Here is a 19,355-nt window from a genome sequence, read left to right as displayed (position 1 = left end):
CTCTCTGTCAAGTTCACTAGCACGACCAGCCTGGTACTGCCTCAGGGCCTTTGCACGTGCTGTCCCTTCTGCCTGCAGAGTTCCTATGCATAACATGCCTGCTACACTGGCTATCTCACTTCATTCAAGAATCATATGGCCTCTCCAAACACTGCTCTAAGGAAACTGCCAACAACCCCTGCCTTAGTGCAGCAGCCCACTCCCCGCCCTCCAGTATTTCCTTCCCTCCAGTATTTATCACTGTCCAGCATCACTTTAAAAATTTGTTTATTATCTGTCTCCCCAAATAAAAATTAGGCTCCATTGAGCTCAGAGAAATTGCCTGTTTGGTTCATCCATACCTCCAGCATCTACAACTGAGCCTGAGACATGAATGCCTATTGAATGAATAGAAGGAGGAAAAGAGGATGGAAAGGGTTACTCTCCTGGGGAGCAGGTGGTTCGCCATTTCCACGATCAGCTCAAAGCCCATCCCGGGCCCAACTTTACCCTCCATAAATTCAACAAACTCCTTACGAAGCACCTGTTCTGTGTCCGGCTGTGAGCTGAGCACTGCTGATACAGAGGTGAATGAGACAGCCTGGGAGCGTGGAGAAGAAGCACATCTGATGGGAAGGGTGTCAATCAAGGTCTTCCTTCTCCAGCGACTTTCCCTGTGACAGAGAGCAAGTCCCTGCCCCCTCTAAATGGGGTTATGCCATTAGGGGGACCATGAATGGTAAAGCACCCAGTAAATCTAAAGGTCTGCCTCAGTAGGAAGAACGTGATTCTCTTGTTGGACCAGTAAGGAGGCGCGTGTGTTGGTGCCCAGAAGGAGGGGCACTAAGACCCGGGATATTCTGGACGAGGGGTGGAATTCCAAAGTAGTTAGGCATGCATCAGAAGTCATCAGCTTTCAGGGGAAAGTGAGGTCCTGGAAGAGGAATCCGTGTGTCCCAGCCAGTGGGATACCACAGGCAGAAGGTGCCAGCACCTTTGCACGAAAGCCTCTCAGTCTAAAGGTACGCTGGCTTTTCCCTGCACTCTTTCAGGAAAGGAGAAGGGACCTAGCGTTCGTGGAGCATCTGCTTCCCACAGCCACCCTGGAAGACAGCCAGCACTGTCCCTGTCCAGAGGGGGGACCCCCGCTCGCATTGGGAGGGGTTGAGTCTCGTACTCCAAGTCCTTGGGGTGGGGTGGGACCAAGCAACGCTGTAAGCCTCACCCTGCTGGACTCCAGACCTCACACGCCCCAACCCTGTCTACCCTGTGAAAGGCACCGCTGGCTGTGAACAGAGATGCAGAGGAGTCAGCATGACCCCCGGCTCTGCGGCTCCTGGGCAGAGAGCAGGGGAAGAGTTCACGGCCACGCTGGAGGCTGAGATGGGAAAACAGGAAAGAAAAGCTGCGCCAGGGCACAGAGTTCGCGTCAAGGAGCACTGGGAAATGCAGCTGGAAGGGAGAGTGGAAACCAGATGGTGCGGGACCTTCACGGCCACATCAAACATCAGCAAGCTGGGGATTCATCCAGGGGGCGGCGGGAGTCAGGGAGGCCCTCGGAGCTCTCGACGATGTGAGCAAAGCAGGTCTGTCAGAAGAGTAATCCAACAGTACTGTGCATGTGCGCGCCTTTCTCAGAGCACCCAGGCGAAGGGATGAATGGGGGACAAAATCCTTGACTCACACGCCTTGACGAGACCCAGTGCCGGGCACAGGGCTACATGCACCCAGATGGGGCATCTGCCTTCATTGATGTATTGGTATGTGCTGGCCGGCAGGCTGAGAGTCACTCTTCTCGGGCTTTTGGTCTCAGAACACCTCTTTACTCTTAAAAATTTCTGGGGGCCTCCAAGAGCATTTGCGTATGTAGATTACACTATCCCTCCTCACCATTTTGGAAGTGAAGTAGAATATTTTAAAACACAACGCCGCGTTAGCACAATTGCCGTTTGTCACCAGAGCAGCGACGTTATCACAAGCCAAGTGACCCCAGAGGTCACTTGGCTTGTGATAACGTCACTTGGGGTCACACCTTCTGGGGCACCAGAATGAAAAGGACAAGTAATGTCTCAGATTCTACCCTGTGGTCTCCCTGATAGGGTCTTGGGGACCCCACGGAACCCCGGACCCTCACTTGAGAACTGCTGCCACGTTAATAAGGGTCCCGAGTAGACTGGTAAAAGTGCGGGAGAGGGAAGGGAAGATGGAACAGACACGGTAAAGAAGACAAGGTGGTATTTGGTGCTTTGCTGGAGGTAGAAGGAAAGAACAGAGGATGACACCAAGGCTTTAAGCTCCAGGAGATAGGAAATCAATGGAGGAGAGAGGCATTTTTAGCTCAAAACAGGAGAGAAGGAACCAATGAAAAGGAAGAAGGTTGGTGTATGAAGTGTCGGGGTGAGGTCCTGGAGGAGGAAGGTGAAGCATGAGGCCGGGAGCCTTGGAGGTCCTGCCCCAGCGGGGAGGCAAGATGGCGCCGGGGCGGAGCCAACAGGTAGAGGAAAGAGAACGGGGAGGCAGGAGGAAGTAAGAGCTAAGGGAAAAAAAAAAAAAAATGGAATGACGTTTGTGCTGCACCTACCACCTGCCCAGCACCATGCGGATTGCCCTCCACACACCAGCCCCATGAGCCCTCCCCTCAGGGAGGAATCGGGGGAGGCAGGGGATGGCTTCCTGGGGGAAAAGCAGAAGGTCAAGCTAGGCTGGCCCGTGTGTGGAGGACAGGAAGGCCTGAGGACGTGGGTCTGTGTTTGCATTCACACGGCGGGGGTGAGGGGCGAGGGGAGGCCAGGCAGCCCTGCCGGAAAGATACCGAGGGTCCAGATGCTTCCATATATGCAAGCTGAACCAGGTCAGCCTGGTTTTCCCAGATGCTCGCTAGACAAACTGTGGCCATTCATTATGAAGCAGTTGTAAAAAGACAAATTATCCATCCGGGTGGAAAAGATTAGCAAGGGAGGGGCTGGGCTCGGCGGCTTAGAGACCGTGTGCTTTAGTGAGTGCTGCCTCGCCCGAATCCCGCACTGCTGCGTCCCCTGACTTCTCAGTGGCTCCCCGCAGGGCTGATAGGGCCAAAGCATGCTGATGCTAGTGGGACAATCAGTGGGATGACAGGGCTAGACACAAGCACACTAACGGCCTTTTGTTTCCTTCCATCCTTCTCTTCTAGGATCTGGCCCCTAGCAGTCTCCTGGAACCTGCACAGAAACCTTCAGCTTTTCCCCCTCCCTTGGGACTTCCCTCCTAGAAAGCAAGACGACACACAACAGAAAAGCATGTTGAGTCTGAAGACAGGTGTCCTCCCGGGCATCCCACCCAGCAAACCCACCATAGTCTTCCATCCTGACAAGAGAGGGTTCAGGAAGGGGCGGCCAGAAGCAGAGAAAGGCAGCCCTCAGTCTACATGATGCCACCCGCTCTTCCAGCAAGTCAGGTGTCTCAGAGAGGAGCCATCGGCCAGGGCTTCAGGCCCCACAGGAGGAGCCTGAAGTGAGCCTTCCCTGCTCCATCAATAATGCAGGCGGCCCCGTGAAGGACACAGCCACAGCTGCTTCGGGGCAGAGCTTGTCCTACACCCAGCCCATGCCCCAACATGGACCTAATCGCAGGGCCCTAGGGGCGACCCGCAGATTAACTCAGCCCATCCAGGCACACACAGATGCCTTGTTGCAAGGCCAAGGCCATGGCAGTGTATTCAGAAAACACTGGTTCCCCTCCAGTCATCACTCTGCCTTTCTTCTTCCCTCCACAGAACCGGTGCTGCCAGTGGCGATCCTGGGGCCAGGGGCGTAGATCTACGGCCAACCGGGGAAGCCTGTCCAAAGGCCCAAGGGATGCTCACCGCTGGCCTCCCAGAGACAACACAGTGGCAGAAGAAATACACAAACACAAGGTTTGAGTGGAGCCTGCGGTCAAGCTGGGCAAGGCTAGTGCACTGAGTTGTGTCTCCCCCGAAAGATCTGGGCAAGACCTCACCCCCAAGACCTGTGAATGTGACCTTACTTAGAAAAAGGGTCTTCTGTGGATGTGATCCTGAGAAGGATCACGGGATGATCACGAGACAAGATCATTCTGGATTTAGGGATGGTCCTAAATCCAAGGACGGGTGTCCTTATGTCCTTATAAGAGACAAGAGGGGACAGGCCAAAGACGCAGAGACAGAGAGCACGGCCAAATGAAGATGAAGGCAGAGACAGGAGTGGCACTGACACAAGCGAAGACCACCAGGGGCCACCAAAAGCCAGAAAAGTTAAGCAAAGATTCTTCCCAAGAGCCTCTTGAAGGAAGAGTGGCCCTGTGACACCTTAGTTTGGGCCTTCTGACCACAGAGTCACTTTCTGTGGTATGAAGCCTCCTTATTTGTCATGATCTATCATGGCAACCCTAGGAAACTAATTTGGCCAGTAGCTTCTTCCCCAAGGTTCTGCTTTAACTTCTGCAAAATGGGGGTAATTGTGCTCGACCCTCTTCCTGCACAAAGTTATTATGAGGATAAGCGATAATACATGATAACATGCTTTGTGAATTGAAAGGGACTATAAAGAGACCAGAAATTATTATTACAGTAATGCTATTATGAACATGACCGTTCAGGGACTTCTCTGAGAGCCATGGAAAGCAGTCATGGCCAAGACTAGGAGAAAAGAAAGTGCCAGGATCAGCCCAAACCCATCCCCACTATCGAGTTAATATTTTACCAAGTTGATTAAATCTGCAAATTATACCAGAGGTAATTATCACTTTGCTTTAAGAAAACGAAATATTCCAATCTGTTTTAATCATGTCTGCTCTGCGCGTGCAGGATATTAAGAGAAGCCTGTTCAAGAAACACTAATGGTCCCTAGGGTATTTCTGGAAGGGTTCTGTGCTGTGGGTTTATATCCTCTGGTGCCTCTTGCCTTTGCCTAAATTGAATCAGGGGATTCAGAATCCAAGCTTCTTTTCTTTCTAATTCATTCTTTATCTCTAAGACAATCTCTTTGATTCCTGTTCTGATTTCTGGACACAGTTCCAGGCTTCTTCGTAAGGAAAAAAACAAAAAACTAAAAACACCACCTTGATACAACCAGAAACTTCTGAGAGCAACCGTGCAAAGCCAACTGAAATTTCTGCAAACCCAAGCCCCTGACACAGTGCTAAATTCTCCAAAGGAATCTTGAAAGATGCCTACAGTTCTCTCAATAAGAACAACAGGTCAGGTGATCAGCCAAAACCATATCCTTCATCTGAGAAAAGTAAATGGGAAATGAGTAAGGGAAGCTTCCAGCTCATGACCAGGGTTCTGAGATGCTAATTTGTCTGGGTCTCCATCTCCCCAACCCCAATCCAGTGATTCCACTCAGGAAGCCACATTCTTGAGAGTGGTTTCCAGAAGGAGACAGCAAGTATGGGGGAAGTTTACTGAACTGTTTAAGGGAAGAGCACTGGTCTTTGGAAACAGCAGACCTGAATGGTGGCAATGCTGAGTACTGTAATACTGATTCCCATTCCCATTGATAAGCTCTGTGATCCTGGACCAGTTGTTTAATTTGGCCAAGCCTCGATCCTTCATTTGTGAGACTGTTTATGATACCTCCCGTGGGGGTTGCTCCAAAGATGAGTCAGGACTTTGTTCAATAGAGGGCTCATCTGTCTCCTTCTCTACTATTGGAAAGGTCGTAGATACTCGGCCCTTCCAATGGAGAATGCCACCAGATCCGTTTTTAGAGCAAGGACCCTCCAGTGGGGGGGCATCTGGTTGGGGTAGGCAGAGATCCTCAATGACAGAATAAAATGTGCCAAGAAGCCACTAAATGCCCTAGTTAGCTCCTTCTGTTCCCACAGAAGGTGGCTCAAAGCTCCTACTCTGGCTTTGGGATCTTCTGGCCATCATGGCTCAGAAAGCCATCTCCCCCTGGCCTCTCTCCTCCAAGGCCAAGATTCTATCTTCCTGGAAATACCCAACCCAGCCCACAGGCCCCATTGGGCAGACCCTGGCAATCTACAAGGCTCATGGCAGATGGCGCCATGTGGACTAATCAGGAAGTCGGACAAGAAAATACTACCCCCTCTTCCATTTGCCAGGAACTGGGATTGTTTGGATTTTAATCATAGCCACAGTGAAAAGCCAACATGAGGCCCCTCCAGCCAAAATACAAATTTTCCACTCTCAACATTCAACTCTTCCTCAAAAAATAGACCCCCACCAGGACAAGAGGGGGGCTTCTTTATTTTCCCACGTCATTTTTTTTCTTATTTAACAATGTGACAGAAATAAAATACTCTGGGACATGGTGGCCCTCACACACTGGCTCACACTGGAGGGAACGTCTTCATTCCTCCATAAGTCACATCTAGCTCACCAGTGTATTGATCCCGGGCAAAGATGAATGCAGAATCCCATGATCCTCTGGGATAAATCTGACATTTTCTTTAAATATATATCCACGGAACAACTGTTTCTGAAACTCCACGAAACAGGTCACCAGGGCAGCACACCATTGATTTCACATCCAATGATTTTTTTAGAAGGAGCACTGAACGTTTTCTCAATAATTCAGCCAACTGCAGACCCTAGATGTCCCCCAGAGAGATGCTGTCCCTCGCCTCCTACAGAGGAAGGGGAAGGCATTCTGCAAGAACTCACATGAGACTCCCAAGAAAGAGCAGAGAGAGCCCCTGGTTAGCTCCTCTATGACAGAGCCCTTGATCGGATCTAGGGCAACGTAAGAAGGAACTGCAATCATGCACTTTTTGACAATTATTGCAGAACCGCTCCTTGAATTGGAAACAGATTTTGAGAGGCTGAGGGACAGCTAACAAGAGTGGTCAAGACCTTGAGTCCATATGCTACCCCTTGGCTAATGGGTAACCCGAAACAAGATACTTCACCTTGGTGAGTACCTCGGGGTCCCCGAATGTGAAGTGATGGTAATAATTCCTACCCGATAAATTACCACAAGGATTAAATTAAATAACGAATGTACATAATTCAAGAGATTGCTTGGCACAGTGCCTGGCCCAGGAGTCAGATCTCAGCAATCGTTAGTAGTGATCTTAGCAGTCATGTTCACTTAATGCTAAGGTTTTCTTCCACCTACAAAGATGGGAATGAATACGAGGCATCAAGTCTAACGGTCTGATATTTAGCTGTCTGTGACACTTGGGACATCATCTAGGTTTTTCAGTGTTGTATAAACAAGTAAGTATATATTTATATTTTCCTCAGCTCGGGTAGTTTTTAATCAGTGTACCTCAGGATCTCAACCCTATGTGGCTAAAGGACTGTAGTCACTATATCTGAGGAGTAGCCCAGAGGGAAGGGTAAAATCCTAAGAAAGGAAGGCAACCCACAGCAGTACTGTCCTGAACTCTCCAGCACTGTTGAGATCATCTCTGTACTTCCTGGCCCTAGGATGGCCTTTCAAAGAATCAGGGCCCTCAGGTCCATGAGGATAAGTAGGGTATACAAAGCCATCATGGGGTAATGGGCTATTGAGTCACTGGATGTAAATATTCCCCCTCCTCGACCAGCTGGATTGGAAAAGCTAAGATCCTGACTCATCCGTGAACTCAGGTCTTCCCAGGTGGAGGGATCCTCCGGTGGGGGATTGAAAGGCCGACAGCACGGGCAGAGATCCAAGGCTACCGACTCTTGGTAAAGTTGGTAAAGCAACCTGCATTCAGTGAATTTGGATCTGAGTCACTAAATAAAAGGGAACACATGAGCAGTGTCTCTGGAACCCTACCTCCCTAATTTCATCCATGCCTCAATTCCTTTTCAATTTATTCCTTGATTTGTTCCCTCAACATAACACGCTGTCCTTCATGCACAGAGATGACCCTGATGACTCATACAACAACACAACTCGTTTTTTCCAGCAGTGGTCAGGAATTTTCACTCCTTCGTCCAACAAGGGTTTGCACAAAATGGCTGGAGGGGGTAGGGGTGCATCTATCAGCCTGGGAAGATAGTCAGGCCAAGCAGTCCACAGGCAGATTAAATAAATATATAGACTTGCCTCCCACCCCCCACCACTGGGATGCCCATATGCAAGCCAAACAGACTGACAAAAGATGATGAGTGACGGAAAGGGCACGCAATTGGAAGTCACAGGCCTGGGTTTAAGGTTGGCCTCTAGGTTGGCCAGTACCTAACAATGCAATCTTGCCTGGGTCTCATGTGCCTTTTGGGGGCTCAGCACCTTCACCTTAAAATGAAGAAATACATTTTATATTGGAGATATAATAACACCTATCTCCCATAATGCTCCTGATGATAAGTCCATTTTTTTCATGATGATAAAGCTAAAGTCACATCAATGAAAGCGCACCTCATCATCCACAGAATCACTTATTATAAATTGAAAATACTCTCTAATATTATAAGTATAAATGCTATTACTACTAGTTACCTACAGACCACAGAACTAGGTCCTGCTCAGAGATAAGATCCCGGTCTTCTTCAGAATTGTGCTGGAAAGAGCATCAGAAATCAAGCAACAAAGAGGGTGTCTCGCTCTCGCTGAACATGGTACACTCTGTGCCACCCAGCCCAAGGAGCCCCAAGGGCACACCCAACCTCGGGCGGTTCCACCACCCCACATTTCTTCCCACCCAACCTCTACCACCGCTCTACTGCTTTGAGGGTCTTTGAAGCCAAACTTACAATTCCCGAAGACTCAGCGTCTGGAAGAGCTGCCATGAGAGTGTGGTGAGCCGGTTACTCGACAGGTTTCTGCAAGAGTGACAGATAAAGGGAAAAAATAAGGGACAGACCCGGCATGAGTAATGCTCTTGGTAGGAAGCTTGGTTATTTCACAGGAACTTGGCTTTGTTGTTCTTTTCTTTGGTCCATTCTGCTAACAGCGTATCCGCCAGTAGTCAAGGCCCCAGATCAGGTTTGGAGAGGATTTCGAGGAAGCGAAAGTGAGAGATTTACAATGTTAAAAAAAAAAAAAAAATGGAAGAAAAAGAAAAGAACGGTTGGTCATTTTCCCACATTCTCTCACCACAGTAAAGGTTCAGGGAAACTTCTGGAGGCCACCCTCCCACAGGGGGACAGAGCTCTTAGGATACACAAGCCAACAAGCTTTCTTCTTCATTTTTATTATTGAAGTGTCACAGACATTTAAAAAACTGGGCATATTTAATGCATACATCTTGATGAATTTCCAGGCAAGTGTATACCCATGAAACTGTCACCATAAACAATGCCATAAACTTAACCATCAACTTTAAAACTCTCCTCCCTCCCTCTTCCTCTCTCTTTCTTTCTTTCTTTTTTTCTTTTTTTTTTTTTTTTTTTGCTATAACCGTTAATATAAGATATAACTTCTTAACACATTTTTAGGTGTACACACCACCTAATTAATGACTCACGACGCTGTACGGTACATCTCTAGGACTTACTCGTCTTGCATAAATGAAATTACGCCCCCTGTTACCATCAAGAATTCTTAACATTCACAATAGTGGGATACCCTGCAGGTCACCTACAATTTCTTCTACCCAGTCCCTCCCCCAGCAAAGAGGCCCATCCGTGATCAAGACATCAGCCTTTTGTTCACACTTCTGTTCTCCTCCTAATGGCTATTTAATTGTTCTCATTAGGATGTACAGAGGAAAGGAGTAGCCATTAGTCTTCCAAATAATAGAAGAAACACACCCACAGTGATCACGTTGCCAGGCTCAACAGACGACGCTTGACATGACAACAGCCCTTCAAGGCAGCAGTTAGACACGGTCGGAGTCAACATGATCCCGTAGGAGCACTACTCCTGCACTGATGAGATGAGACGGTGGTAAGATGCCACGCAGGTCAACATTATCCACACACACGCGCGCGCACGCATGCACTGGTGCCAATTAAACACGCAGGTGATGAACCCAAGTACAGACTCCTGTTCACGCACGCGCGCATCCGCTCTCCGCACACCTCCACTTAGATGACTTCTACAGCAGACACTTGGGGAGGACCCAAATACAGACTCCTTGGGGGAAAGGAAAGGGGCACAAATGAGAAGGTCTCTCTGAAACTTACATTCAAGTCTCAAATGAATAAGCAAGGCAACGGCAGTTCGCCAATGACAGAAGGAAGGAGACAAACCAAGATGCCATCATGGATGCCGGAGAGGGAGACAGCTCCTTTACTCAGGCGCTTCGGGAGGTGTCCTCCAAGAGGGTAGCATCGAGCTGAGGCTAGAGCAGGAATGAACCGGTGCCAGGGCCGGGGTTTTCTGGGCAGTGGGAGCAAGAAGAGCAAAGGCAGAAAGGGGGCCGGTGGGAAAGGAGTTAGTGGAGAGCGGTCGGGGGTGAGGAGGAGAGGCAGCAGCCACAACCACCTTGCCGGCCATGGTGAGAACCTTGGGTTTTTATTTTAAGGAGCAAAGAGAAGGCACTGGATGGCTTTAAGTAGGGAAGGGACATAATCTAATGACCATTTCTTAAAGTAAGAGACCAAGCCTGGAAGCTGGCAGACGATTAGGAGGCTGCGGTAGTGTTGAGGAAGGGGATTAGAGATAACGAAGCAGGTGGATTCAAGGAGGGGGGGAGAGCGCCCCCAGAACCTCCTACTGGATTGGGCCTGGGAGAGGAGGGAGCAAGACGCCAACCATCAGGCCAGCAGCCAGATCACTTAGTGAGACCAGGAAGGCTGTAAAAGCATGATATCTGGGGTTCAGATCATGAGCAAATGCTTGCAAATGCTAAGTCTGAGATGCCTGTGAAATATCCAGAAAGAGAAATCGGCTAGGCTGGTGGATACCTGCGTCTGGAGGTCTCGGGGAAGTCCAGGCTGGTGGCATCACAGACGGCACACACCGATTTCACAGGGACAGATGGCACACACAAGGACAACCTAAGGGACAGGGCTTCCCCTTCATATCTGAGGCAGCCCTGCCCTTGGTGACAGCCGGTGACTGTGTTAGAAAGACAGCCCCCTTTCTGTGGGGGCAGGGGACTGGTGGGCAAAGGAAGGGGACCACAGGAGCAGATCCCCAGGCGTCCTGTTCCACTCCCCCCACACCCAGCACTTTCCACAGTGTCCTCCAGCCTGCACATCCCTGTCTACAGTAGACACCTCCGGAGCCCGCTTCCTGCGGATGGAAGGAAGCGCTGGAACGCCGTATGAATCACCAAAGCTTATAAACCTTAAACTGCACCCTCGGCTTCCTAAAACCCCTACTCCCGGTCCGTCGTGGGTCTGCAAACCTCCTCCATGCCCCAGTGACCAGAAGGAAAGGGAGATAAAGGAAGGCCTGCGTGGTGGCCACTGAAGGACACCAATGGGGCACGGCTCCCCTGACCCACCTCCTGCTCAGGAGGGTGGAGTGGGAATCTGGTGCACATGCCCGGCGAGCGGCTGGCTTTACACTGGGTTTTGCACCTGGAGCTCAGACCGTGGGGTCAAGGATTCTGGGTCTCGGTACCGTGCTTGGGTCCCCATTACGCTTAGCCTCTGTGAGGTTCCAGCAAATGTGAGTGACTCACCCAGGTAGAAGGCTTCTGTCCTGTTCTCCCGGCTCACTGTCTGCCCACAACCGCAGCAGTGGCAGCCGACGTCAAACAGGCCCACCGGCCGCAAGGTCCCCTCCTCACTGGGGCACCTCCTTGAGCAGAACCCCCAGTTCTAAAACCAAGCAGCACCCCACGACAGCAGCCAGGAACCCCCAGATTCGCCGAGCGCTCAGAAGCAGCCCCGTCTGTCTCTCCCCCACCCCACCCCCGCGAGAAGCAGGGACTAATGCAGGTATGAGGCAGGTGAAGCGGGGACCCTGCCCATCTCTGAGGGAAGACCAGCCTGGGAGCGTGTGCCGGCGGGTTCCTGGGGAGCCTGAGGCAGGGATCAGGCTACCAGCAACGTCCTTTCACAAAGGTCATGTTTTGCTACATTAGGCAGAAATGTCATGAGAAAATTGGATTCTAGAAGAAAGAAAATAACAGGCATTCTGGGCAAATAAAGACTAAGAAATAGTATTATCTCCTTATTACAAGCTGGAGAGGGGAGGGGGCCCTGGGATATTCGGGAATGGGGAGTAGACAGGGGAGGGGGGCCCCTGTTCTCCTGGGGTTGTCTTGGCTTCATCTCCTTCCTGCCACGCCCACCAAGCCCCACCGGGAAGAGAAAGGGCCCCTGGATTCCTCCAGCTCTTTGGCCAGATGGAGCAGCCGCTGCAGGACTCACGGGCTGTGTCCAGGACGACCAGCTCCCCTCCTCCCCAGCCACCTCCCCGGGACACAGACCATCTCCTCCCGTTGGAGGGAAAGCCTGCCCTTACCTCTTCTGCACACCAGCTACTCTCCTGTGCTCCCACCTCCCTGCCAACCCATACTACCACTAAAACCAACAGCCACCACTCACCAAGGGCTTACTACTGAACACCAGGTACTGTGTTCAGCACTTTTACATTCATGACCCTATTTAGTATATGCAACGGAACAGGGCGGGTGTTACTAACATCTCTGCGGTCGATCTGAACGGGTCTGAGTGGCCTTAAGGCAAAGACTCGGTCAAGAAGCAACAAACCACACCCCCAGGAATGTGCGCAACGGAGGCGCAGACATGTAAATTCCCAGGTACGTGCACACACACACACACACACACACACACACACCCTCGGCGTATGTTGCCAGAGATGGGCACTGTGCTACATGAGTCTCTGGAGGAAGTCAGTGCACACAACCTGCACAACTGTACATGTACCCAGTACCTCGCCAGAGAAACGTGAAAGTGAAGCTCCCAGCCCCAGAGACAATTATGTACACAGAGGACACACAAGGCAAACACAGAGCCACCCCAAGACAAGCAGGGCACACCTCTGGCCACCCTCCCCTCACGGGCATTTATAAATGCTCATGGTGCAGGAAAATAGGGACGCTGAGACACAGGGCTTTGATTGACTGACCGCCCCCCTCAGAACTCACTACCCCTGATTTTCCTCCCAGCTAGTGCCCCAGCGGGATTCACCTGCCACCTGTAATTGATGGGCTGGCTACCCTGCTCATCAGACTCAAGGGTTAGGAACCATCCTGCCTCCAGCCCCACAGCAGCGTCTTCCGGAAGCCTCGTCCCCGGCAGATCCATTATCCCCCATCTCTGACTTGTGCTTGGGTCAATGGCCAGGTTCCCAGCCACCTGACCACTGGATTTAATTTGGTGAGCAAGATTTTACAAGATGAGGCATCAAATACTTTCCCAAAATCAAGCTCTGTGACATGGCCCCCGTATCCCTCATCTGAGACTACCAAACAGCCATTAATTCTGTCCCACACTGCTGGCTCTCTCACAATCCAGACTCTGGGGCCCAGAGTAATGAACAATGACGAAGCTCCTGGGTGCTCTGGGAACAGGGAGCCAGACAAACAGATGGCCAAAATCGGACCCAGCGGAAACAGAGGGCTGAGATGGCCCTTTCTTCCATTAACCCCTTGGTGAACACGGGCCCTCCCTGGCTTAACACCTCAGCATGGCCAGCAGCCTCATGACCTTCCTAAAGGGGACAGCCGACTCCAGCAGGGTAGAACCCATGACCTAGGAGGATGTCGCCCTCCACCCTGGGAACCCTGCTGTCCAACCAGAGGTCACTCAAGATGGATCCTGTTGCCAAGAAAAGGCAACCAGATGAATTCCTGAGTTGCCCCAAAGGCACCAAGTCTATGGGGGCTGAGACTTGAGGAGGGGACACTAAGCTCCATCCGCGAGTGATCCTGAAGCTGGGAGACTTCGTGGAGTGCCTGGATGTACAACATGGCTGACGTTTCGAAGGGCTTCGTCTTCTCTCCAGGCCCAGGAGGCAGGTGGTGTTTCAAGACTGGAGTGTGGAAGGAATCGCTGGAAGGTGCCAGGTTCCCTCTTTGAACCCCCCAAACTCTCTTTTCCATCTTCCCAGACCTGCGGGCCCCTGGGCCCCCCACAACTCCCCTTACATCTGTATAAATACACGGGATGCTAATGGAGCCCCCTCTCCAAAGTCATTATCACTGTGTGATGGTCTGTGTCTCCTCTCCTGGGCCCCCCACCCTCTTCCTCTATTTACCTCGCACTCTGTTTTGGGTTCCACCCTGAGCCCTCGGACCATCTTCCAGGTTCCTGTTTATAAGTCCCATCCCCTCTGCCCTGGACTTGGATGTGAAACTCACCTCAAGAAACCCTTTGGAGTAAGAAAAGAAAAAAGAGAGAGAGAGAGAACACTGAGAACCAGGAGCGTGTTCAGCTGCAGCCCAAAGACAAAGGTGGCTTCTCCTAGAGGATCCATTCCACTGCCTGCAAAAGGCCTATTCTGAACACCGTCCTGGCTCAGAGCATCAAGCATGGCTAACCAGCAGAGGTCAAGGCCCTTCTCGTCTTGTAGGCTCCAGGAGCTGTGGCTTACTGGCTGCATCCATCATAATCTCAATCTCATTTCCTTCATCCAAGAAGGCAGCATTTTGAAAGGTGCAATTCCTTGGGCGCCTGGGTAGTTCAGTCAGTTAAGTATCAGCCTTCGACTTGGGTCATCATCTAAGGGTGCTGGGATCAAGACCTGAGTCTGGCTCCCGGCCCAGCAGAGAGTCTGCTTCTCCCTCCGCCCCTCCCCTCACTTGTTCTCTCTCTCTCTAAAATAAATAAATAAAATCTTTAAAAAAAAAAAAAAAGTGCAATTCTTCCTTCCCTTTTGTGACATCAGATGTCCCCTTGGCAATCTGTCTGTCCTCCTTTCATTTTCCCCATAAAAGAAACATCTCGGTCTTCGTGGAAATAGCCAAGTCCCTCCCCTGCCACCCGATATCAGGATTCTTTTGAAATTGCTGAAGAACATGGAGGGAAGGTCAAGAAAAGAGAACCACCACCCCATCCCCATGCAGCACCAACCCCACATAGAGTTTCCTAGAAAGGAACCAGCCCACCAGAGAGGGAGAAGGCTGCCAGTCTACTGCCCACTTCTCCAAGACCCAGGGCATGTATGGTGCATTGACCTTGACCTTGTGACTTTGTGTACAGTCAACCCCGCACCAGAGGTGACTGTAGCCCACCATGAGGAGTCATGAAGGTGGCTGCCACCAACCTCCTTGAGATGAACCGGTGGGAAGGAAGGAAGCGCCATATGCAATCTCATCCCCCAGGCCTGCTACCAGCCACCAAGGAGGCTGTGCAAGCCAACCTCTTAAAATCCAGTGCCTGTGACAAGGAAGCAGGGGCTGCCACCCAACGTTCCTCTTGAAGACCAAGAAATATTTTTCTACATCATTGATATATTTGCTTTCCCCTCAATTAAATTGCTGTAAAAGGGGGTGGGGGTTAAGGCCATTTGAGCCATTTTTATTCAGCTAAATTACACTGGATGGCTCATTTAATGAACTTTAATGAAGCCAAAATGCTTTCTCTAATCAAATCTCAAGTGACGTGACTGGTCTCTTGACCTTAGATCAGGAGACTGGAGGCAGCTTTTCTACAAGGCTCTGTGCTGGGCTGGACCAGGGTTTCCCAGAGAATGTTGCTGGGAATCTTAAATCTGTAGTACGTTAATGGATATTATAAGGGCAAAAAAATTCATGTTGCTTGAAAAATGTGGTTTTAAACAAATTAAATGGGCTCATTTATTGCAGAACTTCTCAGAGCCTTTATGAAGAGAAGGATCTGACCTACTGAGTCTCAAACTTATTGGACCACAGAACCTTTTCCATCAGGCATCCAACCAAAAATGTCACCCCACATAGCATACAGAAATGATGGTTGTGGTCAAGAAATAGGTATTTGCTCTTGGTCCAGCATTCTTGGCTCACAGCTACCAAAAACCCTGGAATTTCTTGAGCAGTAAAAACAATGAGAACATCTTTTGTTATAATATTTGAGCTCTTCTCCTCAGCTCCTGAGATTGCTTCAGAGAATAAGGGGACATTTGCAAAGCCCCTGAAGATGGGGGCTGGTTGCCAGGGGAACCAACCATAGATAGAGGACTAGAACTTTCAGTCCCACCCCCTGATTTCTAGAGAGGGGAGAGGCAGTGGAGGTTGAATCAATCACCAGTGGCCAATGATGGACTCAAATAGGCCTAAGTAATAAAAGCCCCACATAACCCCATTTTAAAAAAAGGGAGTCCAGGGTTGGTGAACCACAACACTTCCTTGTGCCCCCAGGCCACATCAAACTCCACAAGGACGAAAGCTCCTTGGTTCGAGACCTGGCCTTATCTATCTCTTCATCTGGCTGTTGATTTGTACTCTTTAATATCCTTTGTAATAAACCAGTAATCCAGTGAGTAAATTAGTTTCCTGAGTTCCGTGAGCCACTCTAGTAAATTAATCGCACCCAAGGAAGGGGGGGTCATGGGGACCTGTGATTTACAGCCAGGGTATCAGAAGCACCAGGAAGATTCTGGACTGGGGACCGGCATCTCAAGTGGGATCTGATGCTGTCTCTGCGTAGATGGTGGCGGAATTGAGTTGAACTACAGGACACCCAGCTGGTGTCCCAGAATTGCTTGGTGGTGTGGGGAGAAAAGCCCACGCATTGGAAACTGGGTGCAGAATCATTCATCATGGAGTGCCGGGCTCGGCAAGCTAGCATCTGCAGGCCAGCACTCTGTTCTTGTAAATAGATTTTTGGAATACAGCCACACCCCTTCATGTCTGTGTTGTCTGGACCCACGTTCGAGGGGGAATAATGGCCCTCTGAAGAGGTCCACATCCAAGTCCCCAGAATCTGAGAATAGATCAGTTTCTGCTGCGAAAGAGACTCCGTGAATGTAATTAAGAGTGTGGACCTTGAGATGAGAAAATTATCCTTAATTATCCCCTGGCCCCAGGGCAATCACAAGCATCCTCAGAAGTGGAAGGGCGGGGACAGAGAGGTCAGAGAGGGATGTGACTAAGGAGGAAAGGAAAAGACCTGGGTTGTGCTGGCTTTGAAGATGGAGCCCGACGCCACCTGCCAAGGGCTGTGCATGCCTCTAGAAGTTGGGAGAGGCAATGAAACAAATTCTCCATGAGCCTCCAGAAGGGACCCCAGCCCTGAGGACATCTGGATTTTTTAGCCCAGCGAGGAGCATGCTGGTTCTAAGCTACACCGTGTAAGACGAGACATTGGTGTTTTTAAGCCACAATGTTTAGGGTAATTTGTTATAGCAGCTACAGAAAACTCATACACCCTCGGAGCCTGCGTCAGAGACACAGGGTTGAATAGTGATCACAGAAGATAGAAAATACTCAGTTCCAGAAAAAGTGTGCCAGCCCTCACCCGTGAAAATATAATGGGAGCCATATAGGCAAATTCAAATTTTCTGGTGGTCACATTTTGAAAAGTGAAAAGAAAGAGATGAAAGTAGTTGTACTCACACGTGACCCTTTACTCAATAACCATAAAGTGTCATCTATTTGTAGGATCAATCTAATAAATGTTAATGAGATCATTCATTAGCATTTGTGTGTGTGTTCTGTCTTTGAAATCCACGTGTACTTACACTCACAACACACCTCCATTTGGACTGGCCACTTTTCAAGGGTCTAAGAGCCACGGACGGCAGCTCTCGACCATCTACACAAGCCAGGCACTGACCGGGGTCCCTCAGTGGACTGGAGCCGCCAACAGGTAGAGAAGTAGAGCTCTTAAGTTCGCCAAAGGGCAGCTGTCCTCTCTGCAGGTGCCAATCCGTCCCAGAACCCAGCAGCCACGCAGCTTGTCGTGGGGAACAGAATCACTCTGGTCATCCCCAGCCACCTGGCAACACCAGCAGGAAGGTGCCGGCGTCCTCTCGAGCTGGAGAAGCTCAGGACAGGCAAGGAAAGAGGCATGCTGAGGAGATGGAGAAGGAGGGTGTCCCCACAGTGGAGACACTAGGCTTGGGTGTGATCACTGGACATTTGGTATGCCCGGCCCACCTAATCCAGTCCAGGCTCTGCCTTGAAGTTCAAGTCTCTTCACACGATGACCTCAACCCCCTGTTTGCATGTCCTTCCCATCACTACCCACCTCCCTCCCCATAACAAACCCTGAAGACTTCCCATCCCACAACTCGGGATTCCCGAGTTGGCGGAGCCCTCACGGCTTCCTGGCACTTCCCCGTCTCCACACCACGGTGCCCGGCGCCCTCTACCATTCACGCTCTTGCTCCCTGTCCTGTAGGCCCAGTTCAGATGGTCCTAAGTATGACCAGTGCCACCCAGTGTGCAACCTTCTGGCCCCCTCTTCCTCCCATGCATTTAGTCTGGGCCCATGTGTCAGGCCACCGGCTTTGAAGGACCGCTCTGAGGCTGCTGGCCCCCTCCCACCGCAGACCGCTCTTCCTGCAAGTAGAGAATCACCTCTTTGTGGCTGGAGAGCCCTCACGGGCCCCAGAGCAGAGCAAAACTCAATAAATGTACAGAGAATTCAGCTGAATCCCCATAGAACGTGGGCATCATCCCGGACCAGACGCCGGCCCTTCCTCTGTTGCATCCATGTTTTGTGACCCCGGGTATACTCCCCGACCTCTCTGCTCCTGTGCACGCTGGGGATATGGACAGGGCCTGTCCCTTTGACTGGCAGTGAGGGCTAAACGGGCTGCGGTGAACGGGGCACAGAAAGCAGCTGGCACAGGGCCTGGACCTCGACAGACACAGTCTATCATTGTTCAAGCGCGGCGTCTCTCCCCTTATCGGCCCATCTCCAGTCGCCGCTGAAGCTACAACAGGCGCAAGCCCATGCGAACAGGTGCAGAGATCCAGGCGATGACCTCCTGAACTCAGCCATCAACAAAATCTCAGTTCAATGAAAGAACAGAGAAACCCACTTTCATGAGACAACAAGTAGCATCTACTCCCCGGCCCCCCAGGAGATGCACTGGGACCTGAACTCTGGCCCAGCCTACTGCCCACATGCCTGGGCAGAGCCTGAGGGCCCCACGGGTCCAGGGAAGGTGGAGAGCTCACTGTGAAGCCTGGGGGCAGACGTCTGTTCACAGGGCTCAGGAAAAGGCCTTGACATGAGCTCTGAGCCTCCACACAGTCTGCCTCTCCCCAGGCCTTGAGCGTTATGGAGACTGTTTCGAGGGGTTTTGCTCCTTGGGAGTTTCTTTTCAGACAAATTAACCAAAAGCTAATTGCCCTGAAGCAGGAGAGCTCTCTCTGGAGCCCCAGGGTCGGGGAAATGAGACCTGACACACAGGGGGCCTTCTGACCAGCAGGCCTCTCAGGAGCAGAGCCAGCCAGGCCTGGTTCAGGGAGCCATGGCCTCCAACACAGATTCTGGTCCGTGAACACTGAAGTGGGGACACTCATGTTTCACCGGACAACCATTGTGACAAAAGAAAAATAAAGACACACAGAAAGCAACTGTGGGACAATCAAGAAAGTAACTAGAAGCAAAGCAGAGGCTATCGAGGGGGGGAAGCCACAGGGAGCGTGGCTGAGGCCCCCCAGGGGCTGGTGAAGAAAACGCCAAG

The 19,355-nt window shown here is 50.9% G+C and overlaps 1 protein-coding gene across 5 annotated transcripts in view; it reads right to left on the bottom strand.

Moving 5' to 3' along the window:
* Positions 1–19,355, bottom strand: part of NTRK3 (neurotrophic receptor tyrosine kinase 3) — a 381,172-nt gene that overhangs the window by 263,290 nt on the left and 98,527 nt on the right. For all 5 annotated transcript variants that reach the window (XM_059180038.1, XM_059180039.1, XM_059180040.1 and 2 more), the window contains one exon: positions 8,627–8,695. In XM_059180038.1, the coding sequence (XP_059036021.1) occupies positions 8,627–8,695 (69 nt within the window). The remainder of the gene's footprint in view (positions 1–8,626; positions 8,696–19,355) is intronic.

This window comes from Mustela lutreola, chromosome 7 (assembly GCF_030435805.1).
Source record: "Mustela lutreola isolate mMusLut2 chromosome 7, mMusLut2.pri, whole genome shotgun sequence".
NCBI classification, from domain to species: domain Eukaryota; kingdom Metazoa; phylum Chordata; class Mammalia; order Carnivora; family Mustelidae; genus Mustela; species Mustela lutreola.
The sequence above is the reverse complement of the archived record's forward strand: the minus strand, read 5'-3'. Positions and strand labels throughout refer to the sequence as shown.